Source organism: Geotrypetes seraphini, chromosome 7, assembly GCF_902459505.1.
Source record: "Geotrypetes seraphini chromosome 7, aGeoSer1.1, whole genome shotgun sequence".
NCBI lineage: Eukaryota > Metazoa > Chordata > Amphibia > Gymnophiona > Dermophiidae > Geotrypetes > Geotrypetes seraphini.
Genome location: NC_047090.1, coordinates 47,921,623 through 47,949,141, shown reverse-complemented (window position 1 = coordinate 47,949,141; position 27,519 = coordinate 47,921,623). Strand labels below are relative to the sequence as shown.

The following is a 27,519-nucleotide window of genomic DNA, read 5'->3' as shown; positions in this document are numbered from 1 at the left end:
TCTATGAAGTGTTATCAAAAAGACTTTGATAGCTGAACTGCACAATCTCCCACAACAATTGATCTCTAGAACTGTTATTCACCAATCTCTAACTTTGTTAGTTCTACTCAATTTGTAGCATTTTTTAATCATTGTAAACCGCATAGAACTTCACGGTCCTGCGGTATATAAATAAACTGTTATGTTATTATATCTATGACTGCTTAAAGGCTTTGCTAAGAATAAGCAGTCCTTTGAGGATGACCAACTGTCCACTGATTCAAGTTCCATGAGTGGTCAGAGTGGTGGACGACCTAATACAGGGGGACAAAGTGGCCAAGGGGGTTTTCAGCAGCGCGGTCAACGAGGCAGAGAGAAAACCCGAGGCCACAAACCTTCAGATTTTTGGCCAGAGTGGCTTAAAGTCTATCAACAGTTTCTCTTCAGAGGATCAAGAATTAATAAAAAGATGCTCTCAAATTTCAAGTTTATCTGTGGAATCTAGTTTTTTTCTTACCATGAAGCTTTGATTCTGATCCAAATTTGTGACTTTCTACATAAATCTTTCTGTAATCCCTTCTGGAAGCAAAATCACAGAAATATCAAAGGTCTGTAGTCAATTGACCTTGCTACAGCTGATCATCAGAAAACTATTCCAAAACAAGACTAAACCAGGCCAAAAATTTTGTCCACATTGCAGGCAATAACTTAATGTAAAGTTGGAAGAAGTAGTGAGGACCCCATTAATGCATCGGAAACATCAATGTCAACTTAACACCTCTTGGCATTTCCCCTTTAAAAATTCAGTGAGATAGCAGTTAAAGTTCTTGAGGAATGTAATGTCTTGGTCAACTTTTTCTACCCCCAAGGTCCTGCCAGGTTTTATTAGCTACCTTGTAGAGATACCTGTTGGGTTCCAAAAGAACATATTATCTTGATGTATCCACAATAAAGTCAGCAGTACATTTATTCACAAGCCACTTTGTCAACCATTGATAGGATCAGGGCCAGATTCTCTAAGGGGTGTCTAAAGTTAGGCACTTTTTAGGTGCCTAACTTAGGTCCCATTTTACAAAGTTGTGTTAGGCTTTTTTATCGCCAGCCACAGCAGTTTTATCTCTGACGGTATTAGCTAATACCGCTGTGGCCAGTGAAAAAAAGCCTAATGGGCTTTGTAAACAGGGGGGGGGGTTAATTGGCAACATCCCCTTAATAGCTTCAGTAACTGAAAAAAAATTAATTGGGTGATAGGTGCCTACCCAATTCAATTAAAGGTAGGCACCTATCACATGGCACTTAGCTGTGCCTATTGCCTAAGTGGGTGTTTTTGTGGGTGGAGCATGGCTTAGGTGCCACTAAGCGCAATTCTCCAAAAACGTAGGGACCTGAAATGTAGCCCTTTCAAATCCTCACCTATGTTTCCAGCGCCTAAATTTTTACATAGGCGCTGTTAAGTGCAATTCTGTAAATGGCACCGGCCGATTTAGGCACCGTTTACGGAATTTGGGCCTAAGTTGAATTTTTGTAAAATCTACAGTTTTAGCGGTTCTGTTATGCTGTGCCATTTCTTGTCTTTTGCTTAAATAAAACTTGACGACTCATTGCTGGTACCTTGCTTGGCTATCGGGAGTGGCCCCCTAGTTGATGGGGTTGCTAATTTTGCTGAATTGGCAGAGGCTCAGTCATTACTGACCAATGCAAGGTAATTAACATACCGCTGTTTTGCAACAACTTTGATGACTAATTTATGAAAATATGTCTGAGCAAAGATGTGTCATTAGCTTAAAGCACGCTAAGCACAAGCTTAGCTGCATTGTAAAATGTCACATCTCTAGTTCATTTGTGTGTTACACAATAGGGCACCAGAAATAGCTCTGTATAACTGTGTATCCGTGCATGCAAATAATGCATATCTTTAGGACCTTAATTCTGACCAAAGCAAGGCCAGGGCCAAGATGAAACAGGGTGGCTTTTGAAGCAAAACAAATATTCTTTCAAATGACATACGTATATTAAATTTGCACCCAAAAAATGGTGAAAATTTGCATAGAAAGTGACATCACATCTTTATGCCATTATATCTTTGCTTCCAGTTGGCTGCAAAGCCTAGACCAGGGGTGTGTAACTCTGGTCTTCGAGGGCCGGAATCCAATCGGGTTTTCAGGATTTCCCCAATAAATATGCATTGAAAGCAGTGCATGCAAATATTTCTCATGCATATACATTGGGGAAATCCTGAAAACCCGATTGGATTCCAGCCCTTGAGGACCGGAGTTGCCCTTGTCCGGCCTAGACATACATCATGGGCCATGACCACTGGTCCAGTTATAGCCTGAATCAAAGTATAGGTCAGGAGCAATGAGGAGTCTGAGTAGGCCTTAAATATCTTATTGTAATATTTTTCACACAATTTTCTAGTCCATAAAAAGAGAGGCAAGCTCATATTAGGTTCCAAACTTTTCACAGTAACTTAGTACCAAGGGTTGTACAGTACTAATCCCAAAAAAATGTCAGTCCCCTGACAGGTTTTGTTGGCCTGCAGCGCCTGGACAAAGTGGCTGTTATGTATTATGTGGAGCATGGCACTCTGAAGGTGACCCATTCAGCTGCCTGTAAGTCTCAAACCAATAGAGATCCAGCCAAAAGATTTTGTTTTATTTAGTCTGAAACCTTAGTGAATGTCCACACTAAATATTTTTCAATTTGGAGGAGGTTGAGCGAGGGCTATTTTCAAAATTGGTCCACTTGATGGAATGACCCCCCTCAGGTATTCAATGCCAGGTAATTTCCAGTAACCAGCATTGAACATCCCAGATTTTTTTGGCCAGCGCTAACTTAACTGGCTAAATCAATATTCAGCACTGTTGTTTACGTGGCCGATATGGCTGCTAAACTTAGCTGGTCAGTGCTGAATATTGCTGGTTATCGCATGATATAGCAGTTAACCTTTCGCCACCAATTGTGAATATTCAGTGGCGATAACCGGTTATCTTGCACTGACTATTGGGGGTTAGTCAGTTGAATGCTATTTAACTGGTCTGTGGCTGTTTCTGGCCAATTAAATAGCTTTGACTATCAGTGGAAAGATCTTTAACTGGAGAAAGCAGGGGCTCCTTTTGCTAAACTGCGTTAGGGCATTAACGCGCGCTGAATTGCCGTGCGCACGGTCATATCCTGCGTATGCTAAAAACGCTAGCGCACCTTAGTAAAAGGAGCCCCGAAAGAACAAAATATGAAAGTGTTAACACTTGAAAATTTACGGGTTCCTAGAAGATGTGGAAACCATAGCAGACCACCTCTCCCTCTCCTCTTCCTCATCTCATTTGCTTTACCGTATATTATGCATGTGTTTTGCCTGCCTCTGTCTCTATCCACATGAACCTGAGGCTTTTTGTTTGTTGAACATTTATGAAAATGGTTGTTTGCAGCTTCAACCCTCCTTTGGACTGCTCTTTGATATTGATGGTGTTCTGGTCCGTGGGCGGAACCCAATACCAGCTGCTGTGGATGCCTTTCAGAAATTGATTGACCGCACTGGGAAGTTCCAGGTGCCAGTTGTTTTTGTGACAAACGCTGGGAACTGTTTTCGCCACGCCAGAGCTCAGGAGCTTTCCAGTCTGCTGGGTGTGAAGGTAAAGAATGCTATGTTGTGCACATTTTGTTTTAAACACGCACCCGACAGTCTGGCAAACAAGTGTGTGCAAGAACTAGGAAAACAAAAAACTGGATACAGATGTTCTGGAGATAATTTATTAAACACTGACATATAAAACCATGAAAATTCAATTAAAAAAATACAGTGGTAAAAATCCAACCGGACCCTACACGGTCCGTTTTTCGGTGAACACGCCTTCCTCAGGGGTCCAATGGTTTGCAAACTCATATATAAAGAATTGGACTGAAAACAGTCTATTGTCTTTAAACGTGTGAGCAAAGAACTAGGAAAAGCAGAATGCATAAAATGCTTTTTTAAAAAAATACATAGCAGCCCTTCAGATTTCTCCTGCTCTTTTGGGTCTTTAGTTAATAAGAACAAACCTCTTTAAGGCTATGATGCCATGAGCCTACATTTACTACTAAGGGAATTTTTTCCTGTTTTACTATCTTCCAGCAAGCCCAGTTGTTGTGATGATCCTTGTCCAGGGGATTAAAAGGTTGCCTAAAGCTGGTCACTGGGATGCTGAACATTGATTATATTACATTACATTACATTAGTGATTTCTATTCCACCAATACCTTGCGGTTCAAGGCGGATTACAAAAGAAGTTATCTGGCCATTTCCAGAGGAATTGAAGAGAAGAGCGAGTTGTTTCAGAGAATTGGGAAGAGTCTTGCGGTGTTAGTTTGTCTTCAAGGATTTCTTGAAGAGCATGGTTTTTATTTCTTTTCTGAACAATTTGTAGTTTGGGGTCGTTATGAGTAAATTGGAGAGTTGGTGGTCCAGTTTTGCTGCTTGTGTGTCTAGAAGGCTATCGTACAGGTTTTTTTTCGTTTGATGTCTCTGGTGGATGCATGAACGGTTTGTGGGTTCTCCTATGTCTGGTTAAGGTAGTTTGGATTAGGCGGTTGTTAAGGTAGGCTGGGCTGTCTCCGTTTATGGTTTTAAATAGTAGGCAGTAGAATTTGAATAGTATTCTTGTTTGTATTGGGAGCCATTGTTAGTTGACGTATGCTGCAGTGATGTGGTCGTGCTTCCTCAGTGAATAGATAAGTTTTAGCGCTGTGTTTTGAACTGTTTGTAGTTGTTTAATCATGGTTGCTAGGCATGGAAGATAAAGTATGTTGCAGTAGTCTAGAACAGTGGTTCCCAACATACCACCAGCAAGGACACGATTGAATTTAACAATTTCCTTACCTCTCTAGATTTCCCCTCACCTACCTCTTCTCCAACCCACGAAAAGGGGCACACACTCGACTTCACCACTTTCCTCGATCTTACCGCCTTCAAAACTTCAACCGATGACACTCGGGAACAAGTCTCTTGGTCTGACCACTTCTTAGGAGCTACCTGTCTCCTCATTTTCATGTCACACCTTGAATCCCCATCCCGCTCCTCCCATTCCATAACCTTCCGCAAAAAAACTTTGAGCGATCTATTCTGGTCCAAATTCCTCCTGCTCTCTGGGACCCTTGTCCCTCTCTTTCTTCTTGTTCCTTTCCTATAACCCTTCATTGGAGTTCCTTTCTATCCTAACTCTGTGCCGAGCTCTACGCTTGTGGAGATGGCGCGGTATACAAACCTAAGGTTTAGTTTAGTTTAGTTTTATTATTTTCGAGGAGAATGAATTTTGTCTTGTCTGGGCTCAGTTTCAGTTTTTGATTTTTCATCCACGTTGCTACTGCTTCAAGTGTCCTGTGTAGTGTGTCTGTCACGGAGGACGTTGGTTGGTCAAAAGGAACAGCAAGTGCGTGTTTAAGAACTTTGGCCTGGATTCTACAGACAGCGCTGTCGTTGTCTGCCTTAAAAACAGCTGCCGATCATATGCCAATCGGGCAGCGGCGCTATTTATAGGATCGCGCCTTTGGGAAAGAGAGGTGCCAGAAATGTAGGCCAGGGTTTTCATGGCCCACATTTCGGACACCTACCTTTTACATGAATCTCACCTAGGGGAGGCGCTTTATGATGCCTAATGCCACTTCCAGTATTAGCCACACCATTAGGCTTCATAAAGCAGCTCCGTAGTTGTGATTCTGGCACGGTTTTATTTAGGGGTCTACATTTTTCTTTTAAAAGCTTTTTCTTCTTTTTAAACGGCATTTTCGACTTAAGTTAGGTGCCGGAAGGCACCATTTATAGAATCCAGGCCTTTAGGAACAGGCACTTGCGTTAACCAAATGACTGATGTAAATGATCACACTTAAGTGTAGATGTTCTGTAACCCACGGTGACAGGTCAATTGCGCGCAAGACAATTGCGCGCCGACAAAAACGCGAAGACAACTCAGCGCAAAGACAATACCGCGCAAAGACAATTGAGCGCAAGGATAACTCAGCGCAAGACAATTGAGCGTAACGATAACTCAGCGCAAGACAATTGAGCGCAACAATAACTCAGCGCAATGGCAGATGGTGCCTGCCAAACGAAGGCCACGCGCACGTTCACCATGTTAACACGTGATCACGTCACCACGTTGTCAGTATGGTTCCCTTGACTTTTTGCGTTTTCAATATAAGTCACGTGAATGCATTTTCGTTACTATGGTTACGTTTCCTCTTTATATATGTGCTCCGAACATGTCACCACGTCAGTATGGTTCCCTTGACTTTTTGTGTTTTCAATATAAGTCACGTGAATGCATTTACGTTACTATGGTTACGTTTCCTCTTTATATATGTGCTCCGAACAGCCCGCCTTTCTTTTGCTGCATGACTTTGTCCGTTATAGGTAAAGATCTGGTTTTGCTAGTACTTCATTTATAATGAATATTTGTCTTGCGCGGATTTTTCTCGCCTCTGGTGAGAGCGAACGTACTTCCACATTTCTTCATTTACAGGTACAGAAAATAATATGTCTTGTGCTCAATTGTCTTGCGCTAGCTTGTCTTCGCGCTCAGTTGTCCGCGCGCTCAATTGACTAGCGCTCACTTGTCTTACGCTCAGTTGTCTGCGCACGATTGTATTGCGTGCAATTTTCTATGAACCGTAACCCACACTTGCAATTATCAGACCTGCCCCTCCCAGGTTCGCACCATTTTTGCAGTTGAGAATGCTGAAATTTCTGTGCGCAATTTATAGACTAGTGAGTGGGGCAGTTGCATGTGAAACTGCCAATTAGTGCCAGGTAACACCAATTATAGGCTATGGTGAGGACTGGCCTACAGAGTATTCAAGGGTCGAACACGACTGAATGGATAGAAGTACTATAGCCAATGATTGGTCATTAATGGCAGTTAGCAACTTGTTGGCTAATAAAGTTACCTGCACAATTGATCTTCTTCTACAACATGAGTGCTGGTTGTAAAGTCAGTTGCGAAACTTTATAGACTTAAGGCGATAATAGATTCTCTAACTAGCAGCATCGTGGGTGGCTGCTTTTAAAGCGGCTGCCGACCGCATGTCAATCAAGTTAGAGAATTGCGCCTCCGGCAAAGGTAGGCACCACAAGCATAGGCCAGGGTTTTCCTGGTCTATATTTCCGGCACCTACGTTTAATGTGACTCGCGCCTCTGTGGGTGCTTAGGTCCTGGGTTCAGCCCTCAAAGAGGCAGTGGGAAGAGGAATTATGAAACAACAGCCAGGTGGTGCATAAACATAAAAAGTGTATTTTATAGCAATAGATTTTCACATATATAGAGTATACAATTACATAGAAACATAGAACATGACGGCAAAAAAGGGCCAAGGCCCATCTAGTCTGCCCACACTAATGGCCCATCCCCTAACTACCTCCATGAAGAGATCCCACATGCCAATCCCATCTTTTCTTAAAATCTGGCACGCTGCTGGCCTCAATTACCTGTTGTAGAAGATTATTCCAGCGATCAACCACCCTTTCGGTGAAGAAATATTTTCTGGTGTCGCCATGAAATTTCCCACCCCTGATTTTCAACGGATGCCCTCTGTGTGTATATGTCTATGTATAGAGCTGCTTCTGTGTGTATATGTCTATGTCCTGCCTGAATGAATGAGCAAAGCAGATAGAGCCTGTGTCCTGCCTGAATGAATGGTGTACGTATGTTTCTGAATGGTGTGAAATGGCAGAGAGGGGGTAAAGAGAGAAGAGAGGAGGCTGAGAGATCAAGGTGTTGCAGCCTGTCTTTATAGATTAGAGTTTGTTCTAAAAATAATATCTTCCAGTATCTGTCTTCTGACATAATTTGGTATCTGTTTGAAATAAGGGCTCTCAATTGATAAGAAGCATCTGTCTTTAAGAAAAGGTAGCTGGAGCCATTCTTTGTCTGATTTCCTGAAACATCTGTCCTTAGCACATCTGTTGAAATTCCAGGGCTGTGTAGGATACTCCCCAATACTATGCCAAGAGTACTTTGTTAATCTCAATTATCCCAGGACAAGCAGGCAGCATATTCTTAACGTATGGGTGACGTCACCGACGGAGCCCCGGTACGGACCTTTTTAACTAGAAAGTTCTAGTTGGCCGCACCGCGCATGCGCAAGTGCCTTCCCGCCCGACGGAGGAGTGCATGGTCCCCAGTTTCTTCGTTTCCGCGGAGCGAAGAAGTCGCATGTTTTTCAACGGCCGTTGAAATCATTAGTTTGCCTTCCCGCTCGCGTATTTTTTCCGAATTTCTTCTTTTTTTCCCTTTGGATTACTTTATTTTTCTTTAAAAAAAAAAAACCTCGTCGAGTTTTCTTTATTTTTTCGAGCCGGCCCCGGCGGGGCCTGTTGTCACCATACAGGCCTCCGGCTTTGATTTTGCGGAGGCCGTATTTCCCTTCATGCCCCCTCAACCGGGTTTTAAGAAGTGCCAGCGGTGTGCACCCCGGTCTCTCTCACAGACCCGCACAATTGGTGCCTCCAGTGCCTGGGTCCAGAGCATCGGGCTGACACCTGCACCCGCTGTGCTACGCTTAAAAAGCGCACTTTGAAAAATAGGCAGATCCAGCAAAATATTTTGTTTGGTACCGGATCTGCCATGGAACCTGCCGCGACGTCGACGGCACCCCAAAAGTCGGCACCGACGACGTCGACACCACCGGACCCTTCCTCGGGGTTGTTGGGCCCAGGTAAGCCGGCTAAGAAGCCTTCCACTTCCCTCGAGCGCCCTCCTGCCACGGTTGCGACACCGGCCATTCCGGCGCCGCACCGGCCCCGCAAACGCTCCGCTCCGATCTCGGTGAGTGCCTCATCATCGGCCTCCTCATCGCCGGAGCGTAGAGCGGCACCTATGGTACCGAAGAAGAAAAAAGCGGTACCGGTGCCTCCCCTGGATGACCGCATCGCAGCCATACTCCAAACACAGTTACAGGAGCAGCTGCAACAACAACTCCAACAACTGTTGCCGGCGTTGCTGGCACCGCACCTTCCGGTACAGGACCGGTCCGAGCCTCGCACTGTCCCATCGGTGTCGACCCCCTCGACACCAAAACACCTTGGCTCTTGGCCAAAACACCTACGGTGCATACCCGTGCTACTGCCGACCCTGTCCGGTCCCAGGAACGACATTGGTATTCCTCACCCGGTACCGCCTCGGTGCGCTCAGGCAAATCTCTCTCAAAGACCCGCCATGCCGAGCCCTCCACGCCGATGTCCAAACGTATGCGCCCCGACGTTAGGGACCCAGACTTGTGGGAAGACTCCCCTCACGGTACCGAAGAGGACGCTTCGTCAACCGACGAAGAACCCTCCATGACCGACACCGCCTCCAAACCAGAGCAATCCTCTTTCTCTAAATTCCTTAGGGAAATGTCAGCAGCTCTTTCCATCCCCTTAGAGTCCGACTCTAAGAAGTCTCAGGCTTTCCTCGATGCCCTAGACTTTGAGCAACCTCCCAAGGAATTTTTAAAGTTGCCCGTCCACGACATCTTACGGGAAACTTTCTATAAGAACTGGGAGACTCCCCTCACTGTTCCCGGAGCCCCTCATAAATTGGATAGCTTGTACCGGGTTATCCCAATCCCAGGGTTTGACAAACCTCAATTGCCCCACGAGTCCCTCCTGGTGGAATCTACTTTGAAAAAATCTCAGGGTTCCAGTGTATATGCCTCCACCTCTCCTGGCAGAGAGGGAAAACCCATGGATAAATTTGGTAAGCGCCTTTTCCAAAATTCCATGCTTGCCAATAGAGCCAACAACTACACCTTCCACTTCTCCTTCTACATGAAGCATCTGGTGCAACAGCTCTCCTCCTTACAGAAATATCTTCCTGAACGTAAGGTCCCTCTGTTCCAGCAACAAATTTCCAGCCTCCTCCAACTCAGGAAATTTATGGTTCGCTCCATCTACGACTCATTTGAGCTGACCTCTCGCGCCTCTGCCATGGCGGTGGCCATGCGCCGTTTGGCATGGCTGAGAGTCTCTGACCTAGACATTAACCACCAGGACCGCCTGGCTAACGCACCTTGTCTGGGCGATGAACTCTTCGGAGAGTCCCTGGACTCAACAACCCAGAAACTCTCAGCACATGAGACCAGGTGGGACACTCTGATCAAACCTAAAAAGAAGACTCCACCTGTTCGTCCCTACAGACAACAGTCTTCTTACCAGCGTAGGTTCTCGGCCAGACCTCTCAATTCGCCTCAACAACAGTCTCGCCGTCCTCGCCACCAACATCAGACTCAGGCTCGCCCACAAACTCAACCTGCCAAACCTCCTCCTTCATCTAAGCCATCTCAACCCTTTTGACTCTTTTCTCCAGAGCATAGCCATTCTCCCACCATCGCTGCCTCTCCCTCAACCTATCGGAGGATGTCTTCAGCTTTTCCTCAGCCGTTGGGAGGTCATCACTTCGGACCAGTGGGTCCTCAACATCATTCGCCACGGCTACTCTCTCAACTTCCAGACTCTTCCACCAGACCATCCTCCCGTAGAGTCTGCTTCTCACTCCTCCCAAACCCCCCTCCTCCTGAGGGAGGTCCAATCCCTCCTTCTCCTCAATGCCATCAAAGAGGTATCTCCGGACCAAAGGGGTCAGGGATTCTACTCCCGCTACTTCCTGGTCCCCAAAAAAACAGGAGACCTTCGTCCCATCCTCGATCTCAGGGACCTCAACAAGTGTCTAGTCAAAGAGAAGTTCAGAATGCTCTCCCTAGCCACGCTTTACCCTCTTCTCTCCCACCACGACTGGCTATGCTCCCTAGACCTCAAGGAGGCCTACACTCACATTCCAATCCATCCGACTTCACGTCGCTACCTACAGTTCCAGATACAGCACCATCACTATCAGTACAAAGTGCTACCCTTTGGCCTCGCATCATCGCCCAGAGTGTTCACCAAGTGCCTTATTGTGGTGGCGGCCTTCCTCAGGTCTCACGACCTTCAGGTGTTCCCCTACTTGGACGATTGGCTGGTAAAAGCACCTACGTCTCCGCTTGTACTTCAAGCCACTCAACACACCATCTCGTTCCTCCATCTCTTGGGTTTCGAGATCAACTACCCCAAGTCGCATCTGCTTCCCACACAGCGACTTCAGTTCATTGGAGCAGTTCTCGACACCACTCTAATGAGGGCATTTCTCCCCTCCGACCGCCATCGAACTCTGCTCCATCTCTGCCGTCAGGTGCTCCTTCATCACTCCATTCCAGCTCGGCAGATGATGATCCTCCTGGGCCACATGGCCTCGACAGTCCATGTACTTCCTCTGGCGCGACTCCACCTCAGGACACCTCAGTGGACTCTAGCCAACCAATGGTCACAGACCACCGATCCTCTTTCTCATCCCATCTCTGTGACATCGTCTCTTCGGCAATCTCTTCAATGGTGGTTAAACTCCTCCAATCTTTCCAGGGGTCTACTCTTTCATCTACCCCCTCACTCCATGATCAAACCACAGATGCCTCCCCCTATGCATGGGGCGCTCACCTGGAAGATCTTCGCACCCAGGGACTCTGGACCCCTCAGGAGCGTCAACATCACATCAACTTCCTCGAACTCAGGGCCATGTTCTATGCTCTCAAGGCCTTCCAGCACCTTCTCTACCCTCAGGTTCTTCTCCTGTGCACAGACAACCAAGTCGCCATGTACTACATAAACAAGCAAGGCGGCACCGGATCTCCCCTCCTCTGTCAGGAGGCCATCCGCATCTGGACCTGGGCCACGGCCCACAGTCTCTTCCTCAAGGCTGTCTATATCCAGGGTGAACAGAACTCCCTGGCCGACAATCTCAGCCGCATCCTTCAACCTCACGAGTGGACCCTGGATCCTCCCACACTCCACTCCATCTTTGCTCTCTGGGGCACTCATCAGGTGGACCTCTTTGCAGCTCCTCACAACCATCAGCTGCCCCAGTTCTGTTCCAGACTCTTCTCTCCTCATCGTCTGGCCCCGGATGCATTCCTGCTCGACTGGACGAATCGGTTTCTCTATGCCTTTCCTCCCCTACCTCTGATGTTGCGGATGCTCTTCAAACTCCGCAGGGACAGAGCCACCATGATCCTCATCGCCCCTCGGTGGCCTCGCCAACACTGTTTCTCCCTCCTGCTTCAGCTCAACTCCAGGGAGCCCATTCCTCTTCCTGTGTTTCCTACTCTACTTACACAGCAGCATCAGTCTCTACTACATCCCAATCTGTCCTCGCTCCACCTGACAGCTTGGTTTCTCTCGGGCTGACCTCTCCAGAGAATCTGTCTCAGCCTGTCCGTCGTATTTTGGATGCTTCCAGGAAACCGGCCACCCTCCAATGTTATCATCAGAAGTGGACCAGGTTCTCCTCTTGGTGTCTCCTTCATCATCACAATCCCACCTCACTGGCGGTGGAAACTGTACTGGACTATTTGCTCTCTCTCTCCGACGCTGGCCTCAAGTCGACCTCAATCAGAGTCCACCTCAGTGCCATCACTGCGTTTCATGAGCCTATCCTCGGAAAACCTCTTACGGCACATCCCCTGGTTTCCCGGTTCATGAGAGGCCTCTTCAATGTCAAACCATCTCTGAAGCCTCCTCCAGTCGTCTGGGACCTGAATGTGGTTCTATCAGCCCTCATGAAACCTCCATTTGAGCCTCTTGCCACAACTTCACTCAAATTTCTTACGTGGAAGGTGCTTTTCCTCATTGCCATCACCTCTGCCAGGAGGGTTAGTGAGCTGCATGCACTGGTTGCCGACCCACCTTTCACTGTTTTTCACCATGACAAGGTGGTTCTGCGTACCCATCCTAAATTTCTGCCTAAGGTGGTCTCGGACTTCCACCTCAACCAGTCCATTGTATTGCCTGTTTTCTTCCCTAAGCCCCATTCCCATCCTGGGGAACAGGCGTTACACTCGCTGGATTGTAAGCGTGCCCTTGCATACTACCTTGATCGTACCAGGGCTCACCGCTCGTCTCCTCAGCTCTTTCTGACCTTCGATCCTAACCGTCTAGGTCGTCCTGTCTCTAAACGGACGCTTTCCAACTGGCTTGCTGCCTGCATTGCGTTCTGTTATGCTCGGGCTGGTCTCTCACTGGAAGGTGCTGTCACGGCCCACAGGGTCAGAGCTATGGTTGCTTCTGTGGCTTTCCTCCGCTCCACACCTATCGAGGAAATCTGCAAGGCTGCCACTTGGTCCTCAGTTCACACGTTCACTACTCACTACTGTCTGGATGCCTTCTCCAGACGGGATGGACTCTTCGGCCAATCTGTGTTACAAAATTTATTTTCCTAATGGCCAACCATCCCTCCTCCCTCTCTGTTAGCTTGGAGGTCACCCATACGTTAAGAATATGCTGCCTGCTTGTCCTGGGATAAAGCACAGTTACTTACCGTAACAGGTGTTATCCAGGGACAGCAGGCAGATATTCTTACGTCCCACCCTCCTCCCCGGGTTGGCTTCTTAGCTGGCTTATCTTAACTGGGGACCACGCACTCCTCCGTCGGGCGGGAAGGCACTCGCGCATGCGCGGTGCGGCCAACTAGAACTTTCTAGTTAAAAAGGTCCGTACCGGGGCTCCGTCGGTGACGTCACCCATACGTTAAGAATATCTGCCTGCTGTCCCTGGATAACACCTGTTACGGTAAGTAACTGTGCTTTACTGGTATTTTAGGAGTCATTTAGTGGCATTCTGATGTCTTTTGTTAGACCGAATGGTATCTGCACTAACATTTCCATGGTCAGATATGTTTAATATAATATCCTAGAGTCCTTTGCTTGCACTCTGGATCTGCCAACACATAGTAATGTAATGCTGAAATTTCTCACACATTTGGTTTTTTTTAAAGTGTATGGCCTGCGGTACCTGTTCATATGGCATTCATTCCTGCCCCTGGCACAGCAGTGGCCAGTTTGCCAGTCTATGAGGCCTGTCTCATACCTCCAATAGTACCAGGTAGGCTTGAGGGTTGGGTTCAGCCATGGCAAGAAATGGAGAGCATCATTCAGGAGAGAAGCAGAGGAATTGATTAGGCTATGATGTAGTGGTTAATAGTGGTTTCTATTTTGTGTTAATTGTTATGTATTTTATTACACTTCTTAGGAATATGTGGAATCGAAATGAATAAACTTAAATTGAAACTAATTTGTATCTAAATCCCAAGAAAGCATGGGATAAGCATAGAGGATATATAAAGGGGACAGGAAGGGATTGTAGAGTGGGACAGTGGGGTGGGACAGTGGAGTGGGCAGACTTGATGGGCTATAGCTCTTTTCTGCCGTCATCTTTCTATGTTTCTATGAGTTTAGTGATTGGCATGGATAAGAAGACGATATGATCTTTATCAGCTCTCATTTTCGGTGTCAGGTCAAAAGCGCGCCAGGACAAAGGCGCGCGCAGACAACTGAGCGCAATGCGGAGGTGCGCGCCGAAGAAAATGAATGTTTTAAAGGGCTCCGACAGGTGGTGTGGGGGGGAACCCCCTCACTTTACTTTATACAGATCATGCCGCGTTGTGGAGGTGTTGTGGGGGGTTTGGGGGTTGTAACCCCCCACATTTTACTGAAAACTTCACTTTTTCCCTAAAAAACAGGGAAACAGTTAAGTTTCCAGTATAATGAGGGCGGTTACAAACCCCCCACAACGTCGCTGTGATCTGTATTAAGTAAAGTGGAGGGGTTCCCCAACAAACCCCCCATCGGAGCCCCTAAAAACACTCTTTTTCTTCGGCGCGCTTCCGTCTTGCACTCAGTTGTCGGCGTGCGCCTTTGTCTTCGGCGGTTTTGTCTATGAACCCTCATTTTCTGTGTTTTTATGTAAAATACCCACAGTTGAAAACATCATTTTGAATGCTATGCTGTTTGATGGAATTGACAGCAGAACGTCATAAGCTCACTGCAAACACAGCCTCTTTAAAGTGGAACATTTTCATTTTGATGTATTTCTTCACATTGTCACCTGCTGGTAGTAGAGTTGGAGACAGCGGTGTCTCCCTAGACAGAAGTTTTTGGGAAGTCAATAGGGGAGAAGCCAAAGTGACATTTTCCTAACCAGCCTTTGAATTGGCTATAGAAGACATTAAAAGAAAACAAAACAGATTTCTTCTATACAGGGCCTTGGGTAAGCTTTTGTGCATGGCACCCAGCCTAGCCCTCTTGGTCGAGCAGCTCGGTGTCTTACCCATCTGCCAGCTTGCTATGTCATATAAAAAAAACAACGGCATTAACGTTGTGGGACCCCTATCTAGGCAGTGCTGCTGAGGGCTCTCTGGACCCACCCCTTCTGATGTAATTTTCTGTTTTTGAGGGGCAGGACAGGTACCCCCTCAGTGACACAGCCTGGACAAGAGCTCTGCTTTGTTTATTATAAATAAACAATTACACTTCTCCCTACGTATTTGCTATGATAGGGGATTAACAGAACCGCAAATACGGAAAAACTGCAAATAACTTTTTCATATGTTATCTGCTGTTTTCTATTAAAAACCATCGTGAATATGGTAAAACCGCGAATAACATGGTGGGAGACCTGGCCTGTTCCTGAAGGAGAGGCAAAACATGGTGAAGAAAGTGCTGGGAATCGGCGATTTTCTCTGTAAATGCTTGGAATCAGCGATTTCTCTATGCAAGCTGATGTAATTTTGGGGGAGTTGCCAGCAAGCTAAAAACCGCGAATAATTGAAACCGTGAATGCTGAAACCGCGAATACGGAGGGAGAAGTGTAATCCTAATATTTTTTTCACCAGGATATGGCCAGGAGGAGGGGGGTGTAGGGCAAGAAAGTTACTGTATCATGAGAGGGAAAGGGAGGGAACAAGGATGCAGGACCAGAGTTGCTTTTACTAACGGGCCCCTGTTAAGCTGAACCTGGGGCAGAAAGGTTAAAGTGGCAGTAAAGAAACTTCTGGCCAGCTTGAACCACTCAGTAAAATTTACATTACACATTTATTCAACAGCATTATTTAAGTTATCCTATATGGTAATGAAATTACAGTTTGTACAGAATGAGAGAATTTCCAAATAAACCCTTCATGTCCAATTCTGTAATGCACACATTTTGGCCCTGATTCTATAAAGGGCACCTAAGTCCCACCTAACGCTGAGTGGGACTTCAGTGAGCGAGACTTAGGCGTCCAAATTAAGTGGTTAATGAGCCATTTAAGGGTCTTAAGAGCAAAAATTGGCACATGGATGTCCAAAGAATGTGGACGTCACTTTGCTGGTTCTGCCAAAATTTCATGGACGCCCATTGGGTGTCCTTCGATTCATTTGCATAGCGCTGAGCGACCTAGGGCGTCCATCTCATGCCTACATTGTAGGCAAATGAAAACCAGGTCTACTTTTCAGCATAGTTTGGGCTTCATATAGACCTGAGTTCTATGGCCGAAACTTAGGCACAGTTTAGACATCCTTAATGCAATCTGCTAAATAGCTCTCTGGGTTTTTATTTTTGCTTTATGAAGCTCAAAATACATTTAATAAGGCACCACATAAACAGGGCCCATCAAAATAGATATATTGCATGCAAAACTTTCTATTTTTGTGGACAAACAGCAATACTATTTGCTAATTAGAGGAAAAGATCCATTAACATGCACAGCACATAAAAAACACAGCTTTATGTTTCTTGCTAAAAAGGTACCTCCTTTTTCTGACTAAACAGTACTCCAATCAGCTCATTATTGCAAGCAAGGAAAGCACATGAAAAAAATATAGATTGCATATATAACTTAATTTGCAAAAGCTTAAAAATGGAAAATAAAACCAGATACAGACCTTAGCATGGCTTCTACTTCATTGCAAATGGAGGTGTGCAGCTGCACAATGTTGACCTCATTGTGAGATCATCAAGGTGTACCTGCAAGGTAGAATGCCACTATTAAAATTTGTGCTGGGATTTGAACCATGACCTTTGGAAGATGAGCACAGGGCTTTTACCCAGTGAGCCATAGCTGCTTCCTTTCAGTTATGGGGGTTCCTACCATGAGAGCTTAGTGATCCTAGCCATGTGAAGATGAAAATACCTGAGAAGATCATAGCTTAGCTAAGCTATCATATCAGATGTGAGGAAGAAAGACATTAGTGGAAGCTGCTGTGGTTCAATAGGTAAAAGCCCTGTTCCCATCTTCCAGAGATCATAGGTTCAAATCCCAGCACATATTTTAATTGTGGCATTCTACCTTGCAGGTACACCTTGATGATCTCACAATGAGGTCAGAATATAGAGCTTTGTGGTTAGGCCAGGGGCCAGTAACCTTTTTAAAGCAAAGAACCATGTTATCCTAAATGTTTGATCCAAGATTTACAAAGAGTCGCAATGGGTAGAGGAGGGGGTGTGAGATACGATTTTTTAATGCAATATGGGTATATATGCATTTACCACAAAAACAAAACTTTCAAGTACTTACAGAAAAAGAAAAACAATTTAATGAGACTTTTGACACTATGTTTTGAAAAGCCGTCAGGTGTCCCTCGAAAAGGAGGTTCTATACGAGGAAATCCGGACGTCTGATAACCCTATGTGTAGTGTATGTACTGAATATAGATGTAAGGGGAGAAGAGCGGTGACCCAGTTTCTTCCTCGTGTGGGGAAAGAAGAATCTCCACTCCCAGCCCCTCTCTAGCAATTGAGCCCATTTGCTTAGTTTCCTGGTGCTGTCATCAGAGCAAAAAGCTCCTGAGAACCCTGCCTGAGCTGCTCACTGCAGATAACACAAGCCTGCAGCATTTGTGCCACCATCAGGGAATCCTTTTAAGATTACTGTCTGAAAAGAAAGATGGCATATGAGATGATTATGTACATGTGTCCTCCTAATGGCTTTTATGTTTGGTATCCTGTTCTATCCAAATTGTCAGGACCTGTCGGAGAACACACAAGGAGTCTGACAATGGTGGTATGTTTTGGATCCATACATCTGAGGACTGTGGGCGTGTATGTGTGGTTCCCAATTCATTCCTTTAGTTCTGTGTGAAACTTCTTGTCCACAGATACAGTGGGAAAGCCCCATAGTATATAAATTCTGTTATCTGATGCTTTATTTGTTAAAAAAAATATTTTTACTAGTAAATATACATGAGCTGTAACCACACAAAGCATCCAGGAAGGTTAATTTAAAAAGTGACTTTTATTAAGGAAGGGACACTTTTTAAATGATTCTTTCTCTGTCTTCACACCTTTGTGACATGTTTATCTTCTCTTAAAGAAAATTGGAGTAAATGACTTTTACTCCAATGTGAGCGTCGGAGCATTTAGTGCTCCGGGTCACAATGGGGGGATTTATTTGGTGGGGCATGCAAATCAAACTGATACTAGGAGAGACTTTCATGTTTTCTTACATCACCTTGCAGGTGTCTGAGGACCAAGTGATACTGTCTCACAGCCCTTTGCGAATGTTTCATTCATTTCACAAGAAATGTGTTCTGGTATCTGGACAAGGACCAGTTGAAGAGATAGCCCGGAAGTATCCTTTCTAATGCTACACTGTATGTTGCAGTTACAAAATGATTTCATAGTAATTACAGTAATTTGAGGCTCTTAGTTTTCTGGTAAGTGGAAATTGAAATTGATGAGTGGCTGCTGATTAATGAAATTCCCTGGAAGGGAAAGGTGTCAGCTAGTTCCTGTTATCCTGAGTGGTTGAGAGCAACAGTGATCTTTCTCTCTATCTCAGGGAGAAACAAGCACATCTCAGTCGCATGAATGCAGACCCAGAGGTTTTCGTAATTCTTACCTCCAGTTCGTATATTCACATGACTGCTGCAGTTCAGAGGCTCAGGGACTGTTCCCTTGGGAGCAAGTTCGCCCCAGGTCTCGTCTGCAGTAGGTTTGAGTGCAGGTTGTTTGGCTCACCTGGTGGTTTTGTTCCTGGTTTGGGGCCTTAGGGTCTGAGGGCCCATTCCCATGAGGGGTCTGAATGGCAGTCCAAAGAAACAAGCCGTTTAGATGTTTTTAGGCTTGTCTGAGGCAGAAGTCTTCTCATACCTCTAGCTAGAGGTGCAGTGAATAGCAGCTCCCAGCACAAGCATGGCACAGTAAGTAGGGCTGGTACAGTCTATGGAAAAATTGTGCAGTGGGGCGTGGGGTCCCTTCAGCAGAATTGGTACGCTGCAATACAATATTCCATTGCTTAAACAGAATCGGGCCACTATAGTTCATATAAGGGGTGTAGCCAGTGGTGAGATGCAGGTCACGGATTCGGCGATCTGGCAGGAGTTTTTGAACTTTTATTCGCAGCTCTATGTCCTCCTGGACCTGTGGATGAGGGGTCTCAGACTAAATTCCTTGACTCGATTCCGCTCCCGAGACTCTCAGTTTCGGAGCAGGACTATTTACAGGAACCTGTTAAGTTGGCTGAAGTTCTGGGCGTGATCAGGGCATTGAAGAATGGCAAATCTCCGGGACTAGATGGGTACACTAGTTGCTTTTATAAACAATTTTCGGAACAATTGGGGCCCCTTCTGGTCAGGGTGGCGAATGGGATTCCACAAGGGGGTAGCCTTCCGAAAACGATGGGGGAAGCTGGATTGACTGTACTCTTGAAACCAGGACAGGATCCCTTGTCTTGTGGGTCATATCGTCCCATATCTTTGTTAAATTTGGATGCTAAAATACTGGCTAAGGTTCTTGCTCTGCGATTGGGAAAGGTTTTACCGTCCTTGATCCACCAAGATCAGGCTGGGTTTATACAACGTAGACAAGTGAGCGATAACATTAGACGAACCCTTCATCTGCTCTGGGGGGCTGGCACCTGTCAGGATAAATCGGTCCTGATATCTGTAGATGCTGAAAAGGCCTTTGACCGGGTTTTATGGGGATTTCTTTGGGACGTGATGGGTCGTATGGGCTTGGGACCTACACTGCATGGATTCGTGCCCTGTATGATGGACCAAGGGCATGCCTGCGAATTAATCAATCATATACGGATTTTTTCCTATTTATCGAGGGACTAGACAGAGCTGTCCACTTTCGCCTCTCTTATTTGCTTTGTCTATAGAACCTTTGGCCTTCGGAATCACCCTGACTTCGTTGGGTTTGTGCGGAATTGAAAGGATTGGACAAGAAATAGAGGGGTATAGATAGAGGATTACTGCACAGGTCCTGGACCTGTTGGGCTGGCATGTGAGCGGACTGCTGGGCACGATGGACCTCAGGTCTGACCCAGCAGAGGCATTGCTTATGTTCTTAACACCGGGTAGCGCTTTTTGCAGATGATATTTTATTATACGTGGGACAACCTGAAGTCACAATTCCACATCTTTTACAGCTTTTTGAAACGTATGGGAGTTTTTCGGGGTTTAAAATAAACTTGGATAAGACGGAAATCTTGAATTTGACCCTGACCCCGCTAGAAGTGGCTGGGCTTAAGGGCTGCTTCCCATTTCGTTGGGTGACCCATGGGATTAAGTACTTGGGCATTTACATCCCAAAGATCTTACTTGAATTTATGAGAAGAACTATCCGCCCATATAGCGCCGCATACGAGCTGACTTACAACGCTGGAACGGCCTTTGGCTGTCCTGGTGGGGTAGGATAGCTATTGTAAAGATGAATGTACTTCCAAGGTTGCTGTTCCTCTTTCAAACGCTGCCAGTGCCAGTGCCTCCAGGGGAGCTGCGGGGGCTGGGGAAGGAGCTGCATAGTTTTATCTGGCATCGCAGGTCTCCTAGGTTATATCAAGCTTTGTTATGGGCTGCTAGAGAAGTAGGGGGCATGGGGCTTCCGAATCTAGAGTGGTATTATCAATTGGCTCAGATTAAATTGGTGCTTGACTGGGAATTAGGGGAACATAAAAGTGGAGTCCAGCTGGAACAGGAATTTGGGGGTCAGGGGTTGTTGAAGCATAGGCTTTGGGAGTCTGGACCACAGCGCCAATGGATTCAAAGTATTTCTAACCCCTTTGTACAACATCTGGCCAGGGTATGGCACCAAGCTTGTGCTAAACTAGGTAATGGAGCTCGGGTGTCCTCTCTGGCCAACATACAATTTGAACCCCAATTTCAGGTGGGGAGAGATAATTGGGTTTTTAATCGGTGGTCTTAGAGGGCCTGAGTGTCTTTCGAGATTTATTGGGAACCTCCGGGTTCCTATCTTTTGCCATGCTCCAGATGAAATTTGACTTGCCTGATGGGGACTATTTGGCCTATTTCCAGATTAGGCATTTCTTGCAGGCCCAGGGTTGGGGTTCCCCCTCATCCCTAGAGCGGGAACACTTAGAGAATTTATGGTTGCTTTTACAGAAGGTTCCTAGGCCACTCTCAGTGCTGTACCAGTACAGGAGGGGTCATTCCCACACTCATTTCTCCTTTGAAAGGCATTGGGAGGGAGATCTGGTGTCGCCCTTAACTACTAAGGATTGGGGAGTTATTTGTGGGGAGGTCTATCAAATTTTAACCATTTTAAAACGAAACTAAAAACATTTATATTTCTTGATGCTTTCGAGACCTAAATGCCCTTTTTAGGGCTACGTAGTTTTAATCTACTTTTGTCCTTTCCCTATATGTTCTTTTTCTTACTTGATAAATTGTAGCTCTATCCGTCTTCCCTTTTTTTGTTCCTGTTTGTTTTGGTATTGTTTCTAAATGTTTTAAATTATGACTATTGTTTTAAAGGATGTATAGTTACCCCATATATGTTTATAATATAATGTTCACCGCCTAGAAGGCCGATTAGGCAGGTTATAAATTTTTGGATAAACTTGAATAATGATTTTGAAATATGAAGTTATGCAAAAACAGCTTTTTTAAAAAATAAGGAAACTGAAAAATTGAATTAAAGTTTTTATCATTAATAAAGAAATAAATAATTTTTGAATAGTATAGTAGGTGGTAGGGGGAACAAGAGCCAGTGATGTGAAGAAGAGCAAGTGCACGTTTGTTCACAGAACAACTCACATTTGGTGAATTAGCTCTAAATTCTGAGGCTCTGTCCCCAGGAGGAGAATTCATCAGTTCACTTTCCTATTATGCTAAATCCACATGGGTTTTTTGGATATTAGTATTGGATACTTGATAACCACGGGTCTTTGTTCTTCTTTGTCCCTTCAACTGAGCCATGCACAAGTGTAGGGGACCCAGTTAGGACAGGATTCGTATGAAAAGGCATCTGAGTTCATGCCTTTGCTTTCTCTGCTCTAGGAGATTCAGCATCTCAGTTAGGGGAACCAGACTTTGATCAAGTGGCAGCCCTGGATCTGGGAGATGACCCGACTGTACGCAGACTGTTCAGACCATCTGTGTTACAGGGAATTATTACAGAGTCAAGAACATAAGAAGTTGCCCCCGCTGAGTCAGACCAGAGGTCCATCTTGCTCAGCGGTCCGCTCCCTCGGCAGCCCATCAGGCCTAGTGCCTGAACAGTGGTCCCTGATTAATTTTGTAACTTACCTCTAATCTCATCCCTATAATCTACCTCTACTCTTATCTGTACCCCTCAATCCCTTTGTCTTCCAAGTACCTATCCAAAGCTTCTTTGAACCCCTGTAGCGTGCTCCTGTTTATCAATTCCTTCAGGAATTGAATTTGGAGCTACCTCAGACGCCTGCTCAGTGCTCGCTCATGAGCAGCAATAAGATGCAAGTGACACGCTTCCCTTTACATCCAGATATCACTAAGATGCTCTTGGATCATTGGAAGGTTCCTGAGGGACCCTTAAGAGTAGCCAGGGCTATGTCAAAGCTTTATCTGGTAGACAATGAATTCCAGCAGCTGTTTAATAAGCCAAAGGTGGATTTCATGGTGACACAAGTTACCAAGCATACCTCCCTTCTTAGTGAAGGCGGAATGGTACGGAAGGATACCCAGGACTGTAGGCTGGATTTTGTCATTATCAGGCAGTTTGAAGCCTGAAAGCTGCAGCAGCAGCAGCCTCGTATGTCATCCAGGCGTGCCACTCAAAATTGAGCTGGGATACAGAGTCAGACCACAGTGTAAACCCCCAGTTTCTTCTAGCAGGGTTGGATTATGTAGTGGATGCTCTTTATGACCTCTTTAGGATCTTATGCAAGGTCTCAGCATATGCCATATCTGTCTGCAGAATGCTCTGGATCAGGCAGTGGGCGGGAGATTTGGCCTCCAAGGCCACATTGAGCAAGTTCCTATTTAAAGAAGAATTGCTCTTTTGCAAGGGCCTTGCCGATCTAATGGCCAGCTTGGCAGATCGTAAGCCAAAGTCACTCCCAGACAACAGGCCGGGTCTGGGCGGGGAAATTTTCATAGCTCGAGGTGCTTTCATTGGTACTCTGGGACGTCCGCCAGTTAGAAAGCTTTTCAAGGCCTGAGAAAGAGATTTGGAAGTGCCAGGTGCTCAAAGGCATCCAGATCCCACTCCAATTCTGCCCCTAAAAATAAAAAATCTGCCTGGCCGCCCAACAGAGTCCTCAAAAAGAGTTAATGTCCAGGGAAACCTGGACATCTGGAGGTACTGGAGGGTTAAGTGATTTGCCTAGTGTCACATAGAGTGTCTCAGGATTTGAACCCTGGCTTCCTGGTTTTTAACTTGCTGCTCTAACCATTAGGCTGCTACTTCTTTTCACAGTGAGCCTTACTGAGCCTGTAAGCAGATAAGTTGAATTGGCATTGTCCAGCCATGGTTCTAAGAGTTTGTTTTATTTCTTGACCATCCTATGTGACTTCCAGCGTGGGCTTCCAGCATGTAGTGACCATAGATGCACTGAGGGAAGCATTTCCTTTGCTGGATATGGTTGATCACAGTCGCAGGCCAAAACATTTGGTAAGTAATTGCTTGTTACTGAGAACAAATGGAATTTGAATCTAGACCATCATCAGTCTTGACAATAAAATCCCCTCTTCCCAAAAATATGTCTCAATGTAAATTTTCATTTCAAACAATATAAAAATGTCAAGGCTTATTTAGACCTTTTGAAGTAGAGGTTCTTAAGTCAGTCCATGGAGCACACCTAGCCTGGCTGGATTTTGAGACATCCATAATGAATATATATGGAAGTTTTGCATGCACAGCCTCCTTTGTATGCAAATCTATCTCATGCATAGTCAGTGTAAATATCCTGAAAAACCAATTGGCTGGGTTTGTCCTGATGAAGACTGGGTTTCAGAATTGCTATTCTGGAGAATTGATTCTGGGAGTCTGTTGAGTTTTGTGCAGCAAATATAGCGAGAAAAAGGTTTAGGTGGGATTATACCAGTGTGGCCACCTTTTGCAGTAAGTTCTTATGCAGCTTTAACAAATGATTCCGTTGAAAGGAAGAGTTTGGAGTAACTGCTAACCAGGACCGGTTCAACAAATTATAGTGCCCAGGCACATGGCCCCATCTCTCGGTCCATGCCTCACTCCCAACCAGTTTCCTCTTCTTTCCTCTGATGCTACTGCTTGGTCCTGGCAGGATGTGGTTTCATAGGTTAGCATCAGCGTCAAGCAATAGCTTTAGAGGAGGGAGGGAAGTGTCACCCCTTCACTGACGCTGGCCCTACTCCCTCATGGCAACTGGCTTATGTTGGGCAGCAGCATCAGTAGAGGGAGGAGGAGGGAAGTGGTCAAGCTGCATGGCCAGTAACTTATGGGCCAGTGACATCGTAGCCCTTGTCCACAGGTTAAGCCAGCCCTGCTGCTAACTTCTATATCCTTGCCTACACATTGTGAGTTCCTTTTCTGACTCACTGGTCAGAAAAGGCTTCTCAACATTATGTTAAACTAAGAACCATCAGAAAGTACTTCGATGCAATCTCATTCCGCTTACTGGTGCAATCCTCCATTCTGAGCTTACTGAACTACTGTAACATCATTTATTTGGGGTCTTTCAAAAAAACCATTCAAAGACTCCAAATCATCCAAACTTTGGTAATCCGATTGATTTTTGGGTTAAAAAAATGGGAACACATAACTCCCTACTACCAAAAACTCCACTGGCTGCCCCTTGAATCAAGAGTGCTGTTCAAATTTGCCTGTCTCTGTTTCAAATCCATTCTTGGTTCGGCCCCCTTGTACTTGGTTCCCCATTTTAACTTAGATTGTTCATCCAGACCCACACGCAGAGCACATCTGTTTAACCATCCAACACGAAAGGCCTGCCGTTACAAAAGCTACCTGAACAGAACACTTGCTTTCCAAGCGGGTCAACTGAACGATTGGCTGGGTAACATTATCACGCACTCCTCATCCTACTTAAGTTTCAGAAAATTAGTAAAAACAAACTTGTTTAACTGATTTGTAACCTAAGACCTCTTAAGTCTTATCTCTCCAACTCTAACCGAATTGTTTCCAAAAATCTCTTATGCCTTACCTCTGTATCCTGCTCACCTGTATTTTGATGACTTTCATTGTACCTTTATTCGCTGATTGTCCAGCTCTTCTTTGTTGTAAACCGCCTCGAACTACTACGGCTTTGGCGGTATATAAGAATAAAATTATTATTATTATTATAATCTGTGTTTTTATACCAGCAGCAACAGTAATATTTGAAAAAAGCAATTTTATCAAATACGAAAATAAACTATCCAGTTGCTTGGAGGATTTGGTACTGAAGTGGCTATAGGCAAAAGAGCTTGTGATCCTATACCATGCCTTATTTTAACTTATACTGAAAAAATCTACAGAAGTAGCTGAACGCCACTAGAACAGCCTGTGCTGCTTTACCTCTTTTTTTTTTTTTTTTTAATTTCTGCAAAATGAGGTTGGGTTAATTTTCTATTTGCACATTCAAATGTGGAACTAAAGATAGTATTTGAACGCTAGACTTACACAAGTTCTTGATCTGTTTCTTTCTACATCTTTTCCCCTCAGCCTCCTGTGACTGTAAACTTTCCAACTATAGAAGGTAAGCCCTGGGCTGGTAGGGTTTGAAATCAATAACTTATTTATCAAAGATTAATAGATTTTGTTGAATGAATTTTGTGTGGTAGTGTCTGATGTTTTTTTTTTTAACTGTGGCACTACTGTGGTCTATATCAACAAGCAAGGAGATATGAGGAGTATTGCCATTACTCAGGAGGCATCCATACTTCTTCAGTGGGCCAAGCGATTCCTAATGGCACTCTCAGCAACTAATATAGCAGAAGTTCAAAATGTCTGAGGAGACACTTTCTGGATCCTAGAGAATAGTATTTATCAAAAACTTTTGGTCTCATAGTGTATTGGTTGGATCTGCCTTGCATGGACTTGATGGCTGCCAGGCACAATGTGAAAGCTCCAACTTTATTAGTTGCAGACAAGACATAGGCTCAGTGTGTCTTGATGCCTTACTTCAAACATGGCCTTGACATGAGCTACTTTTGTTTTTCCTCCTTGACCAGCCAAGCATTGCAGAGGATAGCTCAAAATTCTGGACTAGTCATCTTAGTGGCTCCAGACTAGCCCAGAAGGCTGTGATATGCTGACTTGGTAGAGCTCAAATCAAGTCAGCTTTACACAATTCCTCAGAAATGGCCTCTTATTTCAGGGCTATTAATGATGGAGGATCCATCTCATTTATCTCTTATGACATGGCCCTTGAAAGGAATTATCTGAGATGCAAAGTTTGTATGACTGATGCCATTAGCACTCTCCTGCATGCATATAAAAGATTTTCCTTGGTAGCTTATCTGAGAATCTGAAAGTCATTCAATATTGGTGTTCTCAGAGTGGGATGTATCCTTTTTCATTTGTCTATGTTGCAAATTCTTTCTTGTAGAAGTTAAGCAATTTTTTTTGGCACTGAAACTATCCCTAAATCAGTAAGATAGGCCAAAATGGAGGGGGGGGGGTAAGCTATCCTTGTTTAAGGTGGACCGGGGATTTTCTATGCTGGCTTTTTGGTTCCAGCTGAAACTGAGTGGCAAATTTGACTGCAGATTGCTTCAGCCAAAACTGGAAACCCCATCCCCCCCCAACATTTTACTTGCAAGAAAGCCATTAGAAAGACTTGGTAGTTTAATTTTTTGAAGGTACAGGTGGCAAGTCTTAACATGCTCCAGAGGATGAGTTGAGAAGTTATCTTCAACCTTTCCTTGTTTCCTCAGGGGTGTGAATTGTGTAAGACCTCCAAATTAGGAGCAGTTATCCAGATTGGAATTTTAATTTAGTGCTTCATGCCCTGGGGAGAACCCCATTTGCCAGAGGTAGTTTCAGTGTTTTATCTAACTAATTTTAGACATCCCCTCGTTTTAGAAAGGCAGACTATGGAAATTAATTTCTGGTTATACTTATTTATTTATTCAATTTTCTATACTGTTCTCCCTAGGGAGCTCAGAACAGTTTACATTAATTTATTCAGGTACTCAAGCATTTTTCCCTGTCTGTCCCAGTGGGCTCACAATTTATCTAATGTATCTGGGGCAATGGGGGGATTAAGTGACTTGTCCAGGGTCACAAGGAGCAGCGTGGGTTTGAACCCACAACCCCAGGGTGCTGAGGCTGTAGCTTTAACCACTGTGCCACACACTCCCCTTAGAAGTTGTTAATGATTTCAGAAGATCTGATCATCTTTTTCTTCAATCTGAGGATGTTAAGAAAGGCTTGGTGACTATTGCCTTTTAGATTAAGGATCCCGTTTCTTCAGCTTATTTATTACAAAGTTAAGTTCCTCAGGAGTTAAGAACTTATTCAACCATTTCATCAGATACCATTTG

At 45.0% G+C, this 27,519-nt stretch overlaps 1 protein-coding gene across 2 annotated transcripts in view; it reads left to right on the top strand.

The window, feature by feature from the left end:
* HDHD5 (haloacid dehalogenase like hydrolase domain containing 5) overlaps positions 1–27,519 on the top strand; it is a 41,599-nt gene that overhangs the window by 6,676 nt on the left and 7,404 nt on the right. The window contains exons 2-5 of one of the 2 annotated variants that reach the window (XM_033953473.1): positions 3,408–3,611; positions 18,289–18,401; positions 23,575–23,668; positions 25,697–25,730. In XM_033953473.1, the coding sequence (XP_033809364.1) occupies positions 3,408–3,611; positions 18,289–18,401; positions 23,575–23,668; positions 25,697–25,730 (445 nt within the window). The remainder of the gene's footprint in view (positions 1–3,407; positions 3,612–18,288; positions 18,402–23,574; positions 23,669–25,696; positions 25,731–27,519) is intronic. The other variant, XM_033953474.1, reaches the window with a different exon arrangement.